The following is an 18,990-nucleotide window of genomic DNA, read 5'->3' as shown; positions in this document are numbered from 1 at the left end:
AGCTAAACCACTATTTACAAAGAAAAAGTGAAAAGCTCATTGTAATTACATCATTTTGAAAGATTTTTGAGGGTTTGGAGGCAGAGGGTTTGGAACTAGATGATCTTTAATGTCCCTTCCAACCCAAACCATTCAATGATTCTGTGCTATGTAACCCATCATTTCATTCAGCTACAAGATTTCTGCTGGGAGATTTGTCATCACCATTATTTTTTTTTTAACATTCATGGGTCTGAAAGCAAGCAAAAGCTTAAAAGATTCTTCCTGCTTTGGCAAGTGGGTTGGACTTGATGAAGCCTCTGGGAAGACCTTATAGCAGCCTTCCAGTACCTGAACGTGACCTACAAGAAAACTGAGGAGGGATGTTTACAATAGTTTGTAGTCATAGAATGAGTGTGAATGGCCTTAAGATGGAAGAGGGAAAACAGACTGGAGATATGGAAGAAATTCTTTAGAGTGAGGATGGTGAGACACTGGAACAGGTTGTCCAGGAAGGTTGTGGGTGCCCCCTCCCATGAGGGTGTTCAAGGGCAGGTTGGATGGGGCCTTGAGCAGCCTCGTCCAGTGGAAGGTGTCCCTGCCCATGGCAGGGAGGTTGGAACTAGATGATCCTGAAGGTCCCTTCCAATCCAAACCCCTCTATGAATCTCTGGAGGTCACTTCCAACCCCTAATATTCTATGATTTTATGATACCCAAAAAACATTCACAGCAGAATCACTAAAATAAAAGAAAGTGCAACTGTTCTACATACCAACAAGCCTGATTACATTCAGTGTAGTGTTTGTTAGGATGGGTGCATTGACTTTGTTGAGGTTATAATCTGATCTCTTTCTGCTCTTCAGAGTTTCTCGAGAAATACTGAAGAAAACAAAACAAATCACAGCAGAAGTGACAGCCTCTTATATTTAAGGACATAAATTAAAATGTAGCAGCAAAGAAATTCTTCCTCCCCAACTGCTTTGACACAGAAGTATGACTTCCAGCACAGTACTTACGCCAGAGCATAATTGGGTTAGGATTCTAACATTTAAAGAAAGAAGCCTGAACTAATCTACATAAAATTGTGCGAGAGAAAGGAGCTTCTGAGTTGTAGCCTGCAGGCCTCTGTCTGGCTTCAGTAATCACTTTAACCACTCTGACTCAAGGTCATAGTTTAGGAAATAAAGAAAATTAAACCAGTGCAGGTCACAACAACACAGCAGCAGACTCCCAAAATACAGCTGCAAAAGGCTATCTGTCAGAAGCGAGGAGCTGGACTCAATGATCCGTAGAGTTCCATTCAAAACCTGCGTGGATGTGTTCCTGCGTGATCTGCCTTAGGTGATCCTGTGAGACAGTCTATGATTCCAGGTGCCACCCTTCCAAATGATACTCTTGCCAAAAATTCAGAATGCTTCCATTTCCCAGGACAAAGCTTTGGACAGTGACTGTGGTTTGTTCCATTAATTTTTGTCACTTGCTTCAAATGAAGTAGTTGCCCAGGGAAGCTGTGGATGTCCCCTCCCTGGAGCTGTTCACGACCATGCTGGATGAGGCCTTGAGCAAGCTGGGCTGGTGGAAGGCATCCCTGCCCATGGCAGGGGGGTTGGAACAAGATGATCTTTATGCTCTCTTTATGCTCCCTTCCAACCCAAACCATTCAATGAATCTATGTCTTATGAATACATGCTAACAATATTTTATCCCCCCCAAAATAATTATTTTCTTCAAAACCATGCATAGAATCACAGAATTATTGGTGTTGGAAAAGACTTCCAAGATCATTGAGTCCACCCATCGACCTAACACCACCATGGCCATTACACCAGCAGCTCCCTCAGTACCCTTTAGTGTTTGCCTCAGAGACATGTAAGATCCCCTGCTTTGAGGCCAGTGATGGCTTCCTAATCCTTTATGGGCAAACAATGCCAACCTGCTTCACAAAATCTGAATGCACACCTAGGCACTAGAGTGCCCTCCACAGATCCTTTTAAAGGCTACAGAGTTGGCTTTGTTTGCATAAATATATATAAATCAAATATTCATTTCCTCAAAACAGAGCATGTAAATTCATGTGTATCTCTGTGTGTGTGTACTGTATGTACACACTAGTAAAGAAAAGAGGATTTAAAATTCAAATAACTGCATTCAATCTATGGAGTAATTCAATTCTTTGTTAATCTGCAGAGGTTTCCTGTTGTTCTGCAAAGGCTTCTGTCTGCAAACAACTGCATTTGACACAACAGAAATTATATATGTGCACAACATCACTTGTAGAAGAACCTTTAGCTACTGTTTAATGCTTGCTGATCATTTTTCCACTACCTGCTTCAGTCAGTCTTCATCCTCCTTCAAATTCACACTTTCTAAAGTTTCTCTCTGCAATAATGAAGACCAATTTATCCTCCCTCCCTATTCTGGTGGTCTAAAGTGCTGAGCTTTTCTGACTGTGCAGGTAGCACAAAGATAATTTGGTTATTACCCCATTGTGACAGAGCACAGATTAAACAGAAAATGAACTAATTAGAGTACTGAGATGAAAAGCATGTCAATGAGTCCAAGGGCTCACAGAGTCTGGGTACCTTTTCACAGGGGCATCTCCTGTCTGCTCATCCACATAATCTCTTTTCAGCTCTTCAGGAACATCACTGTCACTGTCATATTCTTGATAAGCACTTTTTTCTTGTTCATCTGATTCATACTGTTAAAAAACAAAAACCCAGAAATTCAGCAAAAAGAAATTTAAACCAATCCTTACAGTGAGAAAAAAACCTGAAGAAAGAATTATACATCAAAGGGATAAACCAAAAATATTCTAATACAACTTTTAAGAGAATGGTACAAAGTATACATTAAAACATAAATGACCAGTACTAGAGTTTGACAGAATTCTGAATACAAAAATAGATAAAGTTCTTGTTCAGTTTTATTGAAGATCTCACAACAGAGTCCTCAGCATTTAAAATACAATTAAAAGCTGCCTACCATTAGACAATCCAGGTGTGAACAAATATAACAGAATCATAGAATTGTTTGGGATGGAAATGATCACCAAAAGTCATCTAATCCAACCCCCCTGCAGTCAGCAGGGACATCCTCCACTAGAGCAGCTTGCTCAGAGCCTTGGCCAGCCTCACCTTGAATATATCCAGCCATGGGGCCTCAACCACCTCCCTGGACAAACTGTAGCAGTGTTCCAGCACCTTCATGGTGCAGAACTTGTTCCTCACATCCAATCTAAATCTGCTCTGCTCTCATTTCAAACTACTGCTCCTCTTCCTGTCACTGCAGGCCTTTGCAAACAGTCCTTCCGCAGCCTTCTTGTAGCCCCCTTCAGGTACTGGCAGGCTGCTGTTAGGTCTCCCTGGAGCCTTCTCTTCTCCAGGCGGAACCACCCCAGTTCCCTCAGCCTGTCCTCATAGCAGAGCTGCTCCAGCCCCCCAGTCATTTTCATGATCAAAGAATCAAAGAAAGTACTGGGTTGGAAGGCACCTCTAAAGATCATCTAGTCCAACCTCCCTGCATAAGCAGGGACATCCCCAGCTATGGATCCATAGGTTTTGTCTGCTCTGTTCTGCTGCTCCAAACACTTCTGCAGTCACAGTGGGGCCATTATCTGTGGACATACAATTACTTTGGCTCAGACCTAAAGCCATTTGATTAACAAAATGAGAAATCTAAGGGCTCATGCTACTGGAGCTGAGGACCTCCTCAGAATGAAAGTTGCAAGGGAGATTTGGGTTGTGTTTGCAGATCTGTGTGTCATAGAATCATAGAACAGTCTGGGTTGGAAGGGAACTCCAAAGGTAATCTAGTCTTGAAGGCTGTGCTATACAATGATTATGAAACCAGTGAAGGCTGAAAGAAACATCTTGACAATGCAGTCAATGATCTTAGAGGTCTTCTCCTAAGAAAACAATTTCATCATTCAGTGATTCTATTTACTGAGAGTAAGTTTTCCTGAAGCACTCCATACCCCATTGGAAGCCAAGACGTCTTCTGTCTCATCATCTTTGCTCTCAGCCTGAATTTCAAAGGGGTTTCCTCCATTACAGTACTGCTCAAACAATGTTAGTGCAGTTGAAGCTGCTGAAGCAGGCTGCTTACTAGGTGACACAGAAGGGGAACGTGACTGCTCCATGAATTTAAACTCCTATTAATAGGAAGAAAGGACAATTTTAATTACCAACAAGGCAGCTTCAGTGTTATCATGACTCTGGCTACATAAATAACAGAACACAACCACAAACTTGTAGACAACTAACTTAACAGGAAAACTTTTAGCCAAAACTTGCTGCATATTTTCATACTTATTTAAAGGTGCTTTTTGTGCTGGCTCAAGTTACTCTTGAAACTGGCAATCTCACAGTGCTTATCTTGCCAGCATTAGCACAGGGTTTCTCCTGCTTTCTAAGTGTTCACTGTCTAAAACCAGGTGAAAACCAAGTGGGTTTTTTTATTTCATAGAAATTAGGAGACAAAATGAGCTAGATTCTACCAAAACCTGTTGTTTGGGTTTTTTTTCCACACAAACTTGTGTGAAGTAATTTATCAAGCTCAATATTTTGTCTTCATTTTATTTTTTAAAAGTTCTTCTCAAAATTTATTACTTTCCAAATCCTTTGCACAGGAAGTTTCTTGTAACTGGGCAATAGCACAGATTTTTTTTTGCAAATATATGGTCTAAGTAGGGCACATAAGGGTATGATTTCAGACACTTTTACCTAAAAACATTGACATATCTCATTTTTATCTATTTAACTCTTGCAATTGCTCTTCATAAGTAGCTAAATGTCTGTTATTATTCATCTAAAGGTTTAAAGATCAAAGTGTATGCAGCTTGTTAGACTTGTTTGTTTAAACAGTGTTAGACTTCTGCTTGTTTAAATGAATTGGATACTTTCTGCCATTTTCTGCTGCTCCAGTCCCCTTGTGCAGTATCTGTGGATTTATAATCCCATTTCTCTACCAAAAATACTAGTTCTTTAGCTACCAAATGCTACTGAGGGATCTCCTTCCTTTTCCCTCTCTTCTATTAGTACCCCAGTAGCCTCTTAGAATCACAGAATCATAGAATCAGTAAGGTTGTTATAGCAGAAGAGCAATTTATGGATCTTACTACTTCTCCAAAGACCTGGGCTCCTAAAACATGAATATATCTGTGTGTGTTATTCATACAACTTACATGAAGCTGCAGAATGCTAAAGCTTGATTTAACAGGACAAAGCTCCCAGGTCTCATTCTCCAGAAACATTCTTAATTCTTCAAGGCGGGTTCTGAAATACAAGCAACAGATCCTCTTAAGCATCAGCAAGAGTAAAGCAAACACAGGCAATTATTTAACTTACACAGTGAAAAACAGCTTGAACAACTGGATCAAAAGTCAGGCTTGAAAGCAGATCTTTAACTCATAGTATCAACTGACAGACCACTTAGAAGTTACTAAGAGGATGTTCACCTCTAGATTAATTTTCAGAGAATGTCAGTCTCCAAACTTAAGAAACAAGGGGTTTTGACAAAATCATTAGAAAACACAGAGGATGATTCTGCAGTAATCCTGGGTGTTCTTTCCTCTAGAATCTATAGAAAAGCTTCCATTCAGCCATAAGCAAAAATACCTCAGAGAAAATCTGTGGCCACATTAGGAGGACCTCATTGGAAAGAACATCAGTGAACATTTATTCCTCACCAGGATTGTTGTGTCTTTCCTTCTTAATCAGACAATCAGAGAATGGTTTGGGTTGGAAGGGATCTTAAAGATCATCTAGTTCCAGTCATATTGCTGCTAATGTTCAATAAAAATCCATGCAGTGTTCTGTCTGGTCCTTCTTGGACAACACACAACAAAGTACAACAGATCAAGACTGGCAAAATAAGAGCTTCTCAGAGCAAGGAATGTTGTATTTCTTCTCCTATCTTTCTAGCTGTTTACACTCAGAAAGATAACTGCAATGAAAGAGTTGTCAATCACCCCAACATAAACAGTTGGGAAATCAAGACAACTAATACAGACAGATAAGTCTTGAAGCTGTCATAAGCATGCATCACATCTGAGCCTGCACATGACAGGACATATGACTGGCCTCAGATATGACAGCAGACTGAAATGTAATTAATGAATTGCCAATGAAAAACCTATGAGAACATGACTCAGAAGGATGAGTTCAGTTCTAAACATCTCATTTGGTGTGAGACAAAACTGCATATTAAGAAAGCTTTTTCACAGCCACAGATAATCAGCTTTTTTATATAATGGTATAGAAAAAGCAGAAACAATTTTGCTACAAGTACAGACTGCAGAGGCATTTGCTCTCAGGATCCCATAAGACAGCTTAAGAGGGAGCCTGAAAACTCAGTCAAGTTCTACAGCTTGTCTGCTGCAGAACTCTGCAACTCTGCTATGAGGATAGGCTGAAGGAGCTGAGGGCACCTTAGAACTGCCTTCCAATACCTGAAGTGATCCTAGAGGAAGGCTGCAGAGGGACTTTTCATAAGGGTGTCTAGCAACAGGACAAGGGGGAATGGTTTGAAGCTGAGGGAGAGTAAGTTTAGACTGGATCTTAAGAAGTTCTTCAGTATGAGGGTGGTGAGACTCTGGAATGGGTTGCCCAGAGTGGTTGTGGCTGCCTCCTCCCTGGAGGTGTTCAGGGCCAGGCTGGATTAGGCCTTGAGCATCCAAGTCTAGCTGAGAGGTGTCCCTGCCCACGGCAAAGAGGTTGGAGTAGATGATCTCTGAGGTCCCTTCTGACTTCAGCCATTCTGTGAACTAGTCTTCCACAACTGCAACAGATGGAAAAGCTTCACTCCCCTTCCACCCCCTGTTAACCTGAATGCAGGACCAGCCTGCAGTGGAATTCCTTTGGAAAGCATCAGAAGTTAAATGCCATTAGAGTCACTCCCTGCACACAGAGCAGTCACCCCCTGCACCCAAAGCAATCTTACCTGTGGTATGTTTTGAAATAGTTAACACTTTGTTTTCTGATGGATTCTTGCAAAACTTCAGACTTACTGCCACAAAATTCCTCTCCAACCTGCATTAGCCTGTAAGAATGAAACATGTTTAAATATTTCTTGCTTTATTAACACTGCTGTTCCAATCTGAATGACAAATCCTTTATCATTACCATGAGTGTCCATTTATCTCCATAAAAGCAGAGCACCAAAGTTAAGGTGAAAAGACTTCACTCGCTCCATAATTTCCCTGTCTCATTTCCCACCAAATCCTACCACAATGTTTATACACATAGAGATAACAAGTCTAAGCAAAATAAATGTCTTTTTGAGATCCCCTTGCCCCCTAGGCAAACTGTATCACAGCCTGAATCTGACATTTTATTCCCCAGACAGAAGGACATCATATTGAACAGGTTAGCAGCACTGCAAGGTTTTACTGCTCTGGACTGAGAGTCCCCTTAAAAACTTTTAGAAACATCAAAATTGTGAAATCTGCAGATTTCAAATCTTAAAGGTAGCCAACACTGAAATAATATTACACTTAAGTACTACTTAAACAGCAAAGCATCTTATTCCACCTCTTTCCCTTGGAGAAGGTAACAAGAAAGAGAGGTTGGCATTCACTCAGACTCCCACATAAAGAAGTACTCTTCAAAGTATGAGTAGATAGGAACAAAGTTGGCATCAGAATGTAAATATCAGCCTTAATTAACTCTGCTGTCTTTTCTGAATCCAGGTTTGTGCACATATATCAAGTGGTCTTATGACCACATCAGCATACCTGCTGGTAACATCAAGTACAAATATGAAGTCATCATATTTGAAGCTAGACAGATCTGTTCCCAGAAGATAGGTTTTCACTTTCAGTTGAACATCCTACAAAACACAAAGAAGTTTTTGTATCCTTAACACACCAATGACAAAAAGCTTCATTTGTACTTCAGGTTTGTGCCTCTAACTTCATAGAATCATGGACTGATTGGGAGTCCTGGTGGACAACAGGATTACCACAAGCCAGCAATATGCCCTCATGGCCAAGAAGGCCAATGGCATCCTGGAGTGCACCAAGAAGAGTGTGGTTGAGGATGGTTTTCCGCCCCCTCTATTGTGCCCTGGTGAGGCCACATCTGGAGTATTGTGTCCAGTTTTGGACTGGCCAGTTCAAGAAGGGCAGGGAACTGCTGGAGTGGGTACAGCAAAGGGTACAAAGATGCTGAGGGAAGTGGAACATCTCTCTTAGGAGGATAGACAATTTGGGGGTTTTAGCCTGGAAAAGAGCAGACTGAGGGGGAACCTCATCAATGCTCATTAGTACTTAAAGGGTGGGTGCCAGGAGGATGGGACCAGGCTCTTTTCAGTGGTGCTCAGTGACAGGACAAGGGGTAATGGGCACAAACTTGAACATAAGAAGTTCCATCTAAAGATGAGGAGGAACTTTTTTAATTTAAGGGTGCTGGAGCACTGGAACAGGCTGCCCAGAGAGGTGGTGGAGTCTCCGTCTCTGGAAATATTCAAAACCCATTCCTGTGTGAACTCCTCTAGTTGACCCTGCCTTGGCAGGGGGCTTGAACTCAGTAATCTCCAGACGTCCCTTCCAACCCCTACCATTCTGTGATTCTGTAGTAAGCACAGTGACCAAGGAGGAACTGAGGAAGTGAGTAGCAGCTGAGGTTTTGATATATTTAGCTTCAAACAAATCACTTCAATAAAAAAAAGTCTCCAGAAAGAAGATCAATGTAATGGTTTGACTCGAGGATTTTCAAGCTCTTTTCCAACCAAGATGAAATAACTACCAGTGAAACTGTAATTAAAACTGGGCAAAGGGAGAGAAATATCTGGCAAAACCATTAACAAACCCTACCTGCCATATCCTTGAAAGCCCATGCTCCAGTTTCTTTTTTACGTAGCTGCGGTCAAAGCTGTCCTCTTCAGTTCCAATCACATTGCTGCCATCTGAAGCTGAAAGTGAAAGGTACCACAGATTATCTCCAAATGTATCCAAGTTTTCTACCCATAATAATCTCACATTATCCATTCTGCAAACTCCAGGAGAGCTCAATAGCTCCTAACTTTTGAAAGGAGATAAATAAAACACACATAAATACTAGATGCTAACGCCAACCAGGAAGGCTGCCACAACATAGGCAAGGTACCACATTCAATAAAAACTGAAAGATAAAGGAACAGAGGCAGGTATTTCAAATAGAAAAGAAATAAAGAGCACTGCAATGCACAGCAAACTGCTCCTCTGTGTGGTCTGCTCTTGCCCCTCACTCCAAGGACAGTAAGGGGCTGGAGCAGGTCCAGAGAAGGGCAATGAAGCTGGTGAAGGGTCTGGAGAACAGGGCTGGTGAGGAGCAGCTGAGGGAACTGGGAGTGTTTATCCTGGAGAAAAGCAGGCTAGGGGGAGACCTTCTGGCTCTCTTCAACTCCCTGAAAGGAGGTTGGAGGCAGGTGAGGGTTGGTCTCTTCTCCTTTGAAACAACTGATGAGAGCCCTGCGCTAACAATTCTATGTCCAGCTCTGGAGCCCCCAGCACAAGAAGGACATAGGACTCCAGGTGGAGTCTCAGCAGAGCAGAGTAGAGGGGGACAATCACCTTCCTCCATATGAACATTTTATTCTGGCTGTCCAACAGTTCTCTCTGACATCTTTATCAATGATCTGGATGAGGGGATTGAATGCAACCTCAGTAAGTTTGCAGATGACACTAAGCTGGCAGGCAGTGTTGATCTGCTGGAAGGCTCTAAGGAGGGATTTGGACAGACTGGACTGATGGGCTGAGGCTAATTGTAGAAGGTTCAACAAGGCCAAATGTGGGTCCTGCACCTGGGTCACAACAACCCCATGAACACTGCAGGCTTGGGGCAGAGTGGCTGGAAGGTGCTCAGCAGAGAAAGACCTGAGGAAGTTGGTCGATGGCCAGCTGATGATGAGCCAGTGTGTGCCCAGGTGGCCAAGAAGGCCACTAGCATCCTGGCATGGATAGAATAGCATAGAATAGCATAGAATAGCATAGGACCAGGTTGGAAGAGACCTTCAAAATCATCGCATCCAACCTATCATCCAACACCCCCTAATCAACTAAACCATGCAACCAAGCACCCTATCAAGTCTCCTCCTAAACACCTCCAATGATGGTGACTCCACCACCTCCCCAGGCAGCCCATTCCAATGGGCAATCACTCTGTGAGATCAGCAATGGTGTGACCAGCACAAGCAGGGAAGTGATTGTCTCTCTGGACTCAGCACTGGTGAGGCCACACCTTGAGTCCTGAATTTAGGTTTGGGCCCTTCACTCCAAGAAAGACATTAAGGTGCTGGAGCAGGTCCAGAGAAGGGCAATGAAGCTGCTGAAGGGTCTGGAGAATAGGTCTGGTGAAGAGCAGCTGAGGGACCTGGGGTTCTTCAGTCTGGAGAAAAGGAGGCAGAGGGGAGACCTGGCTCTCTGCAACTCCCTGTCTACAACCTACCCCATCCAACTTCCAACTCAGCAATAAGGTCTATTTAAAATCACACTGCTTCTGTCTGCACTAACAGCACATTCAGATATTCATTACAAAGTGAACTTTATTCTGAAGACTCCAAAAATCCAGTGAGTACTTAAGTCCTTACTGCACACTAGCATCAAATTGGTGAAGGCACTGAGCCAAGAGCACAGAGGTTCCAAGACACAAATTAACAACCTGAATCAAAGAAAAGATATTTCCAAATATCGAGAGCTTTGTTCCCAGAATGGTTTCTTACCAGAAGAAACAGCTGCCTCCTCATCTTGCTCATGATTCTCATGCCACTGCATGGTTCTGTAGTAACTGAGCATGACTTCCCAGAGGGCTTTGCAGAGATCAGCAAGGCATGGAATATAGCTGTCGGATGTAATATGCTGCAGAAAAAAGCAAAACAAAAACCCAACCCTGTGAGACTCAACAGTTGTGTTCATTTTTGGCAAAGGCAAAACAAACCATCCAAACCCCTCCATATTCATGCAGCTCAAGGACTTCACATTTATCCATTTCCTTTTCTGAAATATCCCAGAGGTGACAAATGCCTGATTTTAGTCACCTAAGCAACTGCTGTCTTGAAGTGCAAAGAGCATTTCTTAGTGAGAAATAAACTGAGAGATGTGCAGGAGTAGAAAGGAAAAAAAAAGCCCAACACCAACCTCAGAAGTAAAGTGAATTAGGAACTAAGAAATTAAAAGAAAACCACTCCCTGAAGACTTAAAGCAGAAAGATGACAAGGGCTACAGTCTAGAGAGCAGAGATCAGGCTTCGCTGGCTTTCTTCAACTCAAATTTGCTCACTGCAGTGCAAATAGGTGGTATTTCATTCTCTTCATTAATCCTTATGTCAATTACTCCAATTAAATTAGTTTCTCACACTCCACTTTTGCTCATATAAAGGCTGTTGGGTTATGTCAGCCCTTTAAATCAAAGGGTCCCCTCTTTAAAATAAAGCTGTTTTCCATGCAGATGCTGTTTCCTAGTTGATGCTACATGAACCCAGGAGATTGGAGAAGTGGAAGAGCAGAAATGGGTCAGAACACAACTATAATCACAAAATTGTTGAGGGTGGAAGAGACCTTTGAGATCATTGAGTCAAACTGATGGCAATGAAACTCCTGAAGGGTCTGGAGAACAGGGCTGGTGAGGAGCAGCTGAGGGACCTAGAGTTGTTTAGTCTGAAGAAAAGGAGACAGAGGGGAGACCTTCTGTCTCTCTACAAGTCCCTGAAAAGAGGTTGGATCCAGGTAAGGGTTGATCTCTTCTCCCTAGTAACAAGTGATAGGATGAGAGGAAATGGCCTCAAGCTGCACCAGGGGAGGCTTAGTTTGGACATTAGAAGAAAATTCTTGACTGAGAGGGTTCTCAAAGTCTGGCGCAGGCTGCCCAGGGGGGGCTGAATCCCCATCCCTGGAGCCATTTCAAAGAGGCAGAGATGTGGTGCTGAGGGATATTGTTTAGCCCCAGCCTAGGCAGATTTAGAGAATGGTTGAGCTCGATGATTTTAAAGGTTTTTTCCAACCCAAACCATTCAGACTCTATGAAATGTTGGTCTCCTGTTTATATCCCACAAATTCCTTCTTTATGTTTATTTAGATGGTGTGTACGCTAACCCCAAAGGGCTAAAGTTTGGTGCAGTCAGAACCCACATTAAGTTGTGAATAAAAAAACAGCATTAAGTTATGAATAAAAAACAGCATTAAGTTGTGAATAAAAACCAGAATTAAGTTGTGAATAAAAAGCCAGCATCAAGTTGTAGCTAACCAATCTCTCCATCAGCCTATAAATTAAGAAACCATAGTAGCAGCAGAGTTACTTTGATAACCTTACTTAGATAAGGTACACTTAAAAGGGTAGGAAAATTCAGTTTCAAATATACAGATATAAGTAAGAATTCCATACTGTGCAGAGGTCTTTGTACTGTAACTTCTGAAACTTGGTGTCTGTGTTCCCTGCACACAGCTCTACGTATCCCAGCACGACTTGAAACACAGTGTTGTGGATGGCTTGAGTGAAGTGCATGTGTAACTGGTCCATTGCTGTCTGAAAAAAAGAGAGTAACAAAATCAAACAGTAATTCAAATCTGTCCTATGTCACCTTTTAATCTTAGTTTTATTCAGTACTGGGCACAGGAGACTGTGAGCAAGGCCTCCAATCTTCGACTCAAGAATCTCTAGCAAAGGTGCTGGCAGTATTACAATATGGTAATGTTAAAGGGTTCAGGTATTACCAGTAAAATGAGCTTATCTATCATCTTCCATCTATAACTCAGCAGGTGTTTTTTTTACCTTACTAAAAACAAATATTCATTTCATGTGTTATCACAGAATTACAGGATTTACATTCGTTCACCTTCCCAAACATTGATTAAAGTGTCAAAAAGAAATTAGTTGAGGCCAGCGCTGCTCTCAAGGGAAACCATTTCATCTAATTTAAAAACAGATCTTCTGCAATTCATAGAATCATAGAATGGTTTGGGTTGGAAGGGACCTCCAAAGCTCATCCAGTTCAACCCCTCTGCAGTCAGCAGGGACATCCTCCACTAGAGCAGCTTGCTCAGAGCCTTGTCCAGTCTCACCTCGAATAGCTCCAGCCATGGAGCCTCAACTCCCTCCCTGGGCAAACTGTAGCAGTGTTCCAGAACCCTCGTGGTAAAAAACTTCTCACATCCAATCTAAATCTGCTCTGCTCTCATTTCAAACCACTGCTCCTCTTCCTGTCCCTGCAGCCTTTGCAAACAGTCCCTCTGCAGCCTTCTTGTAGCCCACTTCAAGTACTGGCAGGCTGCTATTAGGTCTCCCTGAAGCCTTCTCTTCTGCAGGCTGAACAATACCAGCTCCCTCAGCCTGTCCTCATAGCAGAGCTGCCCCAGCCCCCAGATCATCTCCATAGCCCTCCTCTGGACCTGATCCATCAAGTCCATGTCCTTCCTGTATTGAGGCCTCCAGAACTGGATGCAATGAATTAATAGAATTTAATAGCATTTAATTAATGCCATTTAAGGCAATTTCATGAATACAATTTAATTAATAGAACTAAATCCAAAATTCTAAAGCCTTCATCCACTTTGCCACTCTGGCTTCTTCCTTGGAGAACATAAAGTAGGATTCAGTGTCATAGGAAGGCATGCACATCACATCAATAAATCTCTTACAAAACTCCTCTGTGCAATAACAATAAATAAATAGAGAGATTTCTTTAACTAACCTCCCTTTTTCCAGAAAAACAAGAATCAGCAGGGGTACTAAATGCTACTGACTATGGAAATTTTGCCAGAACCATGCCTGAGTTTCAGGCCAGACTGATTATCTTATTGATCCTTTGTCATTAAAGTGTAGATAAGTTCAGTTCATTTCAGAAATTGGATTTTCTCACTGTTTCAAGATATGCTGATAATTGGATTATGTGGTACACGAGAGCTGATAAAAAATTATTTGTTATGCCACAATGAAGTCATCAGATCCTGAAGTGTGATAATGTTCAGTTTCACTGCTTGCTCTTTGCCATGCTTAAAGCCTGAGAATGCTGAGGACTCTTATCAACCCCATAAGAAATGAACAAGCAATCCTGCTTGAATCTTGTCACCAAGAAGCCATCTTCAGCAGCTAACCCTAACTTGGATTAGTCAAAGAAAAGAGAATGACAGATGGAAACGTGAAAAGTACTAAAGATACTGAATTATCTTCTTATTTTCTTTAATGCAGCCCAGAAGCAAATCATATCCTAGGCTGCATTCAGAGGAGTATGGTCAGCAGGGCAAGAGGGGGATTTTGTCCCTTGACTCTGCTCTGCTGAGACCCCACCTCCAATACTGCCTCCGATTCTGGTGTCCCCAACATAAGAAGGACACAGAGCTGTTGCAGTGAGTCCAGAGGAGGCCACAAACATGATCCAAGGGCTGGAGCACCTCTGCTGTGAAGACAGGCTGAGGGCGCTGGGGTGGTTCCGCCTGGAAAAGAGAAGACTCTGGGGGGATCTTAGACTTCAGTACCCAAAGGGAACCTGAAGGAAGGCTGCAGAGAGACTTTTCATAAGGGTGCCTTGCAATAAGACAAGGGGGAATGGTTAAAAGCTAAGGGAGAGTAGGGTTAGACTGGATCTTAGGAAGAAGTTCTTCAGTACAAAGGTGGAGAGACTCTGGAGCAGGCTGCCCAGGGAGGCTGTGGATGCCTCCTCCCTGGGGGTGTTCAAGGCCAGGGTGGATGAGGCTTTGGGCAACCAAGTCTAGTTGAGAGGCTTTCCTGCCCAAGGCAGGGAAGTTGAAAACCTCTGAGGTTCCTTCCAACCTGAGCCAAGCTATGATTCTGTGATGAAAATGTAAGACATTTCAATAATCATACAGAATCACAGGATGGTTTGGGTTGGAAGGGACATTAAAGATCATCTGGTTCCGAATTCCTGCCATGGACAGGGACACCTGGGGTTAAACCATGACAATAAGGAAAAGAAATTTTCTTCAGAGTACTCAAAGCTTTAAATCCTTTACCCCACTGTTTGCTGGGACTTCCTCAGAAGATGAGCACCAACCTGTGTTTTCCCAAGCAGCCTGTAAGCCTGCTGAACCTTTGTGTAATGGCTGATATCAAAGTTCTTGCATATTTTGGAGAGTGCCACGTCCAACTGCTCCTAAATAAATGAAGAAAAACCATCTTCAACACTAAATAAAAACAGCCTAAGGAACACATTTAACAACAGCAAGTGAGGAGATGACATTTATTTAAACAATCTGATAACTATGCTTGTAAAATAGCCAAGAGTGGAAATTTCCCAGCTACTCTGAGGTGCTCAAAGATTACTTGTTGCTGCCTATAGTACTTGAGCCTGAAATTTTTGTCAGCCAAAGAGTGCCATCATTTCCAAGGACAAGCCCAGTACTTCACTGAGGTCGAGTCCAAAGCAATGTTTACTTTGAGAAGCAGCACAATATGAGAAAGCAGGGATTTCTAACTTGGTCTGTTCCCATCCCAAAGAGACACACAGATCTCGGGGTTCTGTGCAGGTTCTGTGATTGCTAATAACACTGTTTGAGAAAGCTCCTGCATCTAAAGGTTAAATACCAACATCTACTAAACATCAACACATTCATTTTTACCTCTATTTGTTCCAAGGTGTCTTGCAGTTTTGAATTCAATTCACTATTAATGAAAGAAAGGAAAAGATTAAAACTATTGATCATATTAACATCTCACACCAAAGTTCTTTGCAAAAAACCACAATACAGGAGAGGTGGGCCCAGGTGAACCTCATGAGCTTCAACAACACCAAGGGCAGGGTCCTGCACCTGGGTTGGAATATTTCTCATTATCAATACAGCCTGGGGGATGAAGGTGATAGAAAGCAGACCTGCAGAAAAGGACTTGGGAATTCTAGTGGACAAAAAGCTGGACATGAGCCAGCAATGGGCTCTTGCAGCCCAGAAGGCCAATGGCAGCCTGGGCTGCATCAAAAGCAGAGTAGCCAGAGATGGAGAGAGAGAATTCTGCTTTTACAAATTCCTCAATTTTACTTTTCTAATAATTATAATTAATTAATTAGATTAATAATTATAATTAATTAATTAGAACATAATTAATGTTCTAGTTGAAGCTACTTTACAGAATGAGAATTAAAGCTCACTGTTCTACTATCATGTAGGGAAGCTGAAGTCTCCACAGTGTCACCTTACCTTATACAGCTGTAGTGTTTGAAAGTGCTGGCAGCTTTCTGACATTCCAAGCACAGCTGAATAGCTCCTGGATAGTCCTCTTCCTTAGAATAAAATAGAAAGGAAAGCTAGTTCAGCTTTTTAAAGCAAACACTGCAACACCAATTTCTGCTTGCATATTTGTACCTTAAGAATCAAATCATTTTGCCTCTTACAGATATAAAGTTAAAGGAAATCAGTGAGGGTCTGCTGCAGAATTTAATGTAAATAGTTTAGAATTAATAAGAGACACATTAGCAACATCTGAAAACAACATTGTTACATTCACTTACACAAAGGACTTGCTGGTTTGCATTCTTATGCACTCATACGAAACATACCAGAAAGCTATTACTACAAAATTTACAAGTTCTCAATCAGCTTTCAAATCTTAGTTAATAAATGCCCTGGTCTGAGTTAGAACAGATCTAATTCTGGTCAATGATTTGATTTTTCAGCTCAGTACAACATGATGTACTCATGAGTTGGCAACGTGTACTTGGAGCCCATAAAGCCAACCAAATCCTGGGCTGTATCCAAAGCAGCATGGCCAGCAGGGCAAGGGAGGTGACTCTGCCCCTCCACACTGCTCTGGTGACACACCTCCTGGATTACTGCATCCAGCTCTGGTGCCCCCAACACAAGAAGGGCATGGACCTGATGGAGAGGGTTCAGAGGAGGCCACAAAGATGATCAGAGGGCTGGAGCACCTCTGCTATGGAAATAAGGTGACAGAAGTACATGAGAATGTCAGGACAAAATCAAAACAAAGCATACATACAAAAATGTAAAACCTCAGGACCTTGCCAACAGAAGATGGGCAGTGCCTTTGGTATAATTACTCCTTTTGCATCCTATTAGTAGTGAGGTCAGAAAGGCTCTTGGAGGAAGGAAAACCCACTCTGAAGCTAAGAGCTTCCCTGTTTTGTCCTAACTATCCCCATTCCATTTCATGCTCCAGAGAGCTCAAACACAAAGTTGTTACTGGAATTTCAAAGTCACAGATCGAAGCAAAAATGCCAAGACCAATTTGTATGCAGCTATTACCACAAAAGAGTTTCTGAAAAAAAAATTGGTTTGAAGAGCAGCATTCTAATGCAGATCAAGTTCAGCTAAGAACACAAAAAGCCCCCACATCCATTATCCATTAGATGAAAACAGGAGAGTCCATTGCTCTGAAATGATTGCTGCATTTACAGCTCTCTGCATCTTTCATAGAGTCATAGATTCACAGAGTCCCTGCTATGGGCAGGGACCAGCTTGCTCAAGGCTCCATCCAACCTGCCTTTGAACACTGCCAGGCTTGGAGCCTCCACAACTTCTCCGGGCAACCTGTTCCAGGGCCTTACCAGCCCCATGAGGAAGAATCACTTCCTCATGTGTCATCTTAATTCAGTTTTTTCCATTTTGAAGCCATTACCCCTCATCCTGTCATTCCATGCCTTTGTCAAAAGTCCTTCTCCAGCCATCCTAGAGGCCACCTCCAAAACCTGGAGACTCCAACCAAGCTTTCAACGCTTCCAGGCTTGGGGCCTCCACAACTTCTCTGTTATGGAGGCACTGTTCTAGTGCCTCACCATCCCCATGGGCAAGAATTGCTTCCTAATATCTTCCTAATGTCTCACCTCAATTGATCTTCTTCCAGTTTGAAGCCATCACCCCTCCTCCTTATCACTTGAGAGTAGGGAGGGGAGTGAAGACTCCATTGCACCTTTACTGAACTAACTCAAGGCTCAGTGCACAGATCTATGGCAGCACTGAGGCTTTGACAGAAAATACTTCCCCCTCCCCCAGCACAGGGACTACTGCATTGGATGTGAATTATTTTTCAAACATTAAAAAAAAAACAACCAACATATATTTCACCACATGCACACACCCATGATCTGTTTGCAAGAGGAAGGAATGAAGGGGCAAAATCAAGATGCGTGACAGCAGCTGATGTAGAAAAGCTTCAAGTTCTCATAGTCTGGCAGGGCCTTACCTCCAACATCTCGCTCAAACGCACATCAGTTCTTTGCTAAAAGGAAACAAGAGAAAAACAGTAATAAACTACACAGAAATTGAGAAAAAACTCTTGCCACTGAACAAAGCCAACTGGACATACCAGTGTCTTTATTGTTCTCAGAGACTTCAGCAGCCCAATAAGCAGCTGTCGCTTCCTTTGATTGGCAAGAAGCCCCAAACTCGTCTGGGTGAAGCCTTCCTTTGCTATGTTGAGGTGTCTGCAAAAGACAAAAATGAACAGAGTCTTCAGTGCTATGTACAATAAAACTTACTGCTACAACATTCTAACTTGTCCATCAATGTAGAATCACAGAATGGGTTGGCTTGGAAGGGATCTTGAAGATCATCGAGTTCTAACCCCCTGCCATGGGCAGGGACACTAACCACCAGAGCAGATTGCTCAAGGCCCCAGCCAGCCTGCCTTTGAACACTGCTAGGCTTGGAACGTCCACAACTTCTCTAGCTAACCTGTTCCAGTGCCTCATCAGTCTCATGAAGAATAATTGCTTCCTAATGTCTCAACTCAGTCTGGCTTCTTACAGTTTGAAGCCATCACCTCTCATCCTGTCACTCCATGCCTTTGTCAAAAGTCCTTCACCAGCTCTCCTGAAGACCCCCTTCAAATATTGCAAGGCTGCTCTAAGGTCTCTCCACAGCCTTCTCTTCTTCAGGCTGAAAAACCCCAAATCTGTCAGCCTGACTCCACAGCAGAGGTGCTCCAGCCCTCTGATCATCTTCATGGCCTCTAGATGTGCTCTAACAGTTCAATGTCCCTCTTGTGCTAGGGGCTCCCAATAAGTTCAAGCTAGAAAATAAGGTTGTTAGAATCATCAGGAAAACCCAGAAGTTGGGATGACCCCAA

At 42.6% G+C, this 18,990-nt stretch overlaps 1 protein-coding gene across 2 annotated transcripts in view; it reads right to left on the bottom strand.

Moving 5' to 3' along the window:
- The window catches only part of VPS50 (VPS50 subunit of EARP/GARPII complex), a 49,524-nt gene that overhangs the window by 22,184 nt on the left and 8,350 nt on the right, over window positions 1–18,990 (bottom strand). For both annotated transcript variants that reach the window (XM_054161080.1, XM_009907435.2), the window contains exons 7-20: window positions 18,229–18,346; window positions 18,106–18,141; window positions 16,104–16,186; window positions 15,531–15,573; window positions 14,966–15,064; window positions 12,340–12,480; window positions 10,683–10,818; window positions 8,797–8,894; window positions 7,717–7,811; window positions 6,924–7,022; window positions 5,167–5,257; window positions 3,958–4,134; window positions 2,564–2,682; window positions 754–860 (exon numbers count right to left, since the gene is read on the bottom strand). In XM_054161080.1, coding sequence (XP_054017055.1) covers window positions 754–860; window positions 2,564–2,682; window positions 3,958–4,134; window positions 5,167–5,257; window positions 6,924–7,022; window positions 7,717–7,811; window positions 8,797–8,894; window positions 10,683–10,818; window positions 12,340–12,480; window positions 14,966–15,064; window positions 15,531–15,573; window positions 16,104–16,186; window positions 18,106–18,141; window positions 18,229–18,346 — 1,442 coding nt within the window. The remainder of the gene's footprint in view (window positions 1–753; window positions 861–2,563; window positions 2,683–3,957; window positions 4,135–5,166; window positions 5,258–6,923; window positions 7,023–7,716; window positions 7,812–8,796; window positions 8,895–10,682; window positions 10,819–12,339; window positions 12,481–14,965; window positions 15,065–15,530; window positions 15,574–16,103; window positions 16,187–18,105; window positions 18,142–18,228; window positions 18,347–18,990) is intronic.

This window comes from Dryobates pubescens, chromosome 4, assembly GCF_014839835.1.
Source record: "Dryobates pubescens isolate bDryPub1 chromosome 4, bDryPub1.pri, whole genome shotgun sequence".
Lineage (NCBI taxonomy): Eukaryota > Metazoa > Chordata > Aves > Piciformes > Picidae > Dryobates > Dryobates pubescens.
The sequence above is the reverse complement of the archived record's forward strand: the minus strand, read 5'-3'. Positions and strand labels throughout refer to the sequence as shown.